The sequence below is a fragment of the Gopherus evgoodei genome, chromosome 1, assembly GCF_007399415.2.
Source record: "Gopherus evgoodei ecotype Sinaloan lineage chromosome 1, rGopEvg1_v1.p, whole genome shotgun sequence".
Classification (NCBI taxonomy): Eukaryota; Metazoa; Chordata; order Testudines; family Testudinidae; genus Gopherus; species Gopherus evgoodei.
This window is the reverse complement of record NC_044322.1, coordinates 364,605,813-364,609,999: the sequence shown is the minus strand read 5'-3', so window position 1 is coordinate 364,609,999 and position 4,187 is coordinate 364,605,813. Positions and strand designations below refer to the sequence as shown.

At 54.4% G+C, this 4,187-nt stretch overlaps 1 protein-coding gene across 1 annotated transcript; it reads left to right on the top strand.

The window, feature by feature from the left end:
- Positions 1-699: 699 nt before the first annotated feature.
- Positions 700-3,902, top strand: LOC115634975 (interferon-induced protein with tetratricopeptide repeats 5-like). The gene is made up of 2 exons (XM_030533164.1): positions 700-889; positions 1,827-3,902. The coding sequence occupies exons 1-2, from the start codon at positions 885-887 to the stop codon at positions 3,187-3,189; spliced, it is 1,368 nt and encodes a 455-aa protein (XP_030389024.1). The 5' UTR covers positions 700-884; the 3' UTR covers positions 3,190-3,902.
- The last annotated feature ends 285 nt before the right edge of the window (positions 3,903-4,187 follow it).

Below are 4,187 nucleotides of genomic sequence, written 5' to 3'. Positions count from 1 at the left end.
GCGACGAAGTGATTGAGGAGCATGGATCACGCTGGCAGCCAATGGGGCCTGGGCGTCTAAATGAGGGGGGCACTTTTGAAAATCGCCCCCTGCACAGATAAAGCTGGGGGAGGGTTCGGGGAGGAGGAGGAGACCTGGAGGAGCAGGTACAAAGCACTCACATTTTCCTAATTGCCCTGCCTCAGTCATTTCCCTCTGCTCCTCACTGCAGGGGGCAGGGGCAGGCTGCCACCTGTGCCGCACAGTCCCCGTGTGTAGCACGAGGCCGGGCTGCCCACTGCCCTGTGCAGGTACCTTGAAGTGACCGAGGGAGAGCTCCTCTGTGCTATGAGCCCCATCCTCTGCACACAACCACAGGCCCTGCGTTCGGGGCAGCGCAGGCTGTTCCCACCCGGGCAACATGGACACCCCAAGGTGGCAGGGAGGGGCTGGCCGGAGGCCGGGACACGGCCAACCTGTTCACTGCACTGGCTGTGGTGCTGGTGGGGTGTGTAACAAGGAGCGCACTGGGGTGTGGTGCAAACCTGTGTGTGTACGTACACACACACACACACACACACACACACACACACACACACACGGCAATTCAGGCAGAGTGGAAGCTGGAGATGACAAGTGGAACTGAAAGTTAAGTTTCAGTTTCCTTTTCTCCGGCTCATTCTCCCTTTTTGTTGAAATTCATCTGACAGACAAGTGAGATCACCAGCTCGCAGCCCAGGCTGTCTATAAAGGAGCAGGGAGGTCCCAGCCTACACAATCCGCTCTGGCCCCCGACAGAACTCGGGTCTCTCCCAGAACCGGGCACTTCTGCCTCGGGAAGGAAACCAGTGCGGTGAAAGGAGCCGTCACCTCCCCTGGCTGGGCTGGGGTCTCAGCTGATCACAATGAGGTAGGAGCATTGGGGTCGCTGGGCGGGGGGTAGGGGGCATTTCCAGCAAGGGCTAAATGCAGACACCTTCCCACCCCTCTCTGCGCATTTCTGGGGCTGGAAATCTCCAGCTTTTATACCTTTGGGGCGGGGTTAATCTGGGGTAGTTTTGCATCCTGTTGGCGCTCCAGGCTGGTGACTCACAGGGCTAGAGCAGATGCCTGTTTACACCTCACCCTGCGAGCTCACATCACCGCCACTTACCGGAGAACTCCCCGCTCTGGCCAGCTGTCACTCCGGCTTCACTCCGCATCACCCCAGGAGCCGGGGGCAGAGCCCCGCCGCGCCCCCCCCTCCCTGTTGTGGTTTTATACATCTACGTGGCTGTCACCAGACTAGTCACGGGCCCTAATCCTGCGCCCCTCCGCACAAACCCGGGGGGGGATTAACTCTGATCCCCGGGGAGCTGGAGCCAAGGGGCAGCCGGGGGGCGGGACGGAACCAGCCCGGGAGATGCAGAGAGAAAAGGCAGCAGGAGCCCGGAGCTACAGCGCGGAGGAGGCTGCAGGGAGGGGAACCAGCTGCTTGCAGAAGGCGGGGGCTCTTGTGAACGCTCAGCCTGGACTGAGACCACGAACCCCCCCCCCCCAGCGCTGGGCACGGCCCCAGACCAGAGAGCGGGGACAGCTTGAGGGGGGGGGTCTAGCAAACCGGGGGGGGGGTGCAGGTTGTTCTATTCAGTGCGGTGCTTGTTCCCAGAAAGAGGACACTTCCGGGCGAGGAGGGGGAGGGAAGCGGAGGGGTACAGTTGGGGGGGCTGGAGGGGGTACCTGCAGCCGGGGTACTCCCTGGAGGTGGGGGGCAGTGTCACTCCCTGTCATGGTGCTGAGGATGATTGTAGCGTGCAGTGGAAATTCATTCAGCCCAGATGGAGTCTCATTTTCCCCTCTCTTTGCAGTGCCCTTCCCCTGAAGGAGAAACTGCAGGCCCTCCAGTGCCACTTCACCTGGAACTTTGAAATCAGAGACAAGGTAGATGCAGCTCACATCCTCCAAACTCTGGCTCTCAGGGTTGCCCACACTCACTACCAGAACCAGCCTACGCTCCTTGCCATGCAGGCTTATCTCTGCCACCTGCGAGGGCAATATGAAGACGCTCTGCAAAGCCTTAGAGAAGCCGAGGAGATTCTGCAAAGAGATCAGCCAGATAACTTCCCCCGGCAGGTCCTGGTCATTTACGGAAACTACGCCTGGATCTATTATCACTTGGCCCACTATGATTTGGTTGAGCTTTATCTGGACAAGGTTAGAAAGATCTGCAGCTCCCTGAAGAGCCGCTCTCCATATGCAGCTCAGATCCCTGAGATACATGCACAGAAAGGCTGGTCTCTCCTGGCAGCAGGCTTCCGCAATGGCGGAGAAGCCACACAGTGTTTCCAAATGGCATTAAGAGAAGATGAAGCAAATGGGGAATTTCTTGCTGGGTTGGCAATCGCGGTCTTTGGATCATGGACTCATTCACACAAGTCTGTATTTTGGAATGCTGCCAGAAAGAAGTTGGGCGCCATTATCCATGAACAGCAGCAAAACTATGAAGCTAAGGTGTATTTAGCCAAGATCCTTAAGAGGACAGATAGGCAGCAAGCTGAAGCCCTCCTAGAAGATGTTGTTCAGAATAGCCTGGACCCTGAGGTCCTGAGACATGCAGCCACGTTCTTTCTACCAGAATTCCTAGAAAAAGCAATTTCTATCCTACAGCGAGCAATATCTCTGAACTCCAATTATCATCTCCTTCACTATGACCTTGGCCTCTGCTACAAGATGCAGTTGAGGGGGGACAATTCCAGCAGAAGAGAAGAAATATTGGCAGCAGCTATTGAGGCCTTCAAAAAGGCTGTGCAGAAAGATCCAGTGTCTGTATTTTCAAAGCTGGCTTTAGCTGAAATGTATGGAGAAAATACACCTCGCTACCAGGAAGAGATTTATCTCAATCTCACAAGTGAAATGCCCAGCCTCAGCAAGAAGTGCCAGCAGGCAGTCTCCCTTCACTGGGGGGATTTCCTTTTCTACAAGCAGAAGTCACTGTGGGAGGCAGCTCAGATATACAAAGCAGGTTTCGCCATTCCAGACAACTACCCGGAGAGGCAACAACTGAAAAAAAGGTTGGAAGAGGTGGCAGGAGAATTCCAGCAGAGCTCCCAGACCATGGAGGCTGAGGACATACATGACTTCATTCAACAGAATGAAACTCCACGGTACATAGGGAGATCCACTGGTGGCAGCAACAGAGCAGGGGACTGGAGACGTGGAGAAAATGTGTGATCCTTTCCCTTCCCTGGACATACTTTTTGAAGCGGGTCACTTTCCCCACCTGTGTAACAAAGACATTCATGTTGCAATTGATTCTGGGTCCCCTGAATAGTTCAGACCACAGCACATGCTGCTGCTGCTGCTTAGAATTATTATTAGCTACCTGTATTGTGATAGCGCCTAGAAACCCGGATATGGACCAGGACCCCTTTGTGTCTGGCCTCAACGAGTCTACAGTCTGCAACAAGAGACGACAGGAGGGAACCAGCAGGCAGACAGGGGAGCTCAGGCAGACAATACTGGTCAGCAAAATGGACAGTGGTCTCAGCCCACCAGCTACCCAGCCACTGTCAAGTGTTTTGTAAGCATCATCGCAGAGGAGAGTTTAGCTTCTGATACTGAGCAGCTGTTTCTACTCAGAGGGGACAGTGCGACCATCCTTGTCTCTGAGCAAACCTACCTCCCAGCTCTGCTGCCTTCTAACATCCACGCAGCAAATAGCTGTGGAGTTTTTTGTGTTGTGTTTTTGTATTTGCATAGCTGAGTGCCTGTAGTGTGTCTATATCATGATCCCCATCTTTGCTTTCAGCACCTCTCACTGACAATGATTCACATTTACATGGCACCTTCACCCCCAGCTTGTCAGGGATCTGCTATGTTTTTTATTTCATTTACAACAGAAATAACTGAGAAAACAGAAATAAATCAATTACACCATCTTGGAACATTCCTTTCCCTGCCCTTGGATTGCATCGGGGTGAGCAGCACCACAGGACCCCACGGGCATGTGGAGCTCACAGTAAAGCACTAGGACGGCCACTAATAGAGCAGGAGCCAAGGCTGGAGTTTCAGAAGCTCACTTGGTGGAGAGGAGTGTCCAGATTTGCCAGATAGCTCAGCACCCAGCAGCTCCCATTGTTCTCATCTGGGGTCCAAGCCTCCTGCAATATTCTCAGGGGAATGGGGTGCGGTGGAATCCTCTATTGTTCTCAGTGGAGGCGGGGTCAGGA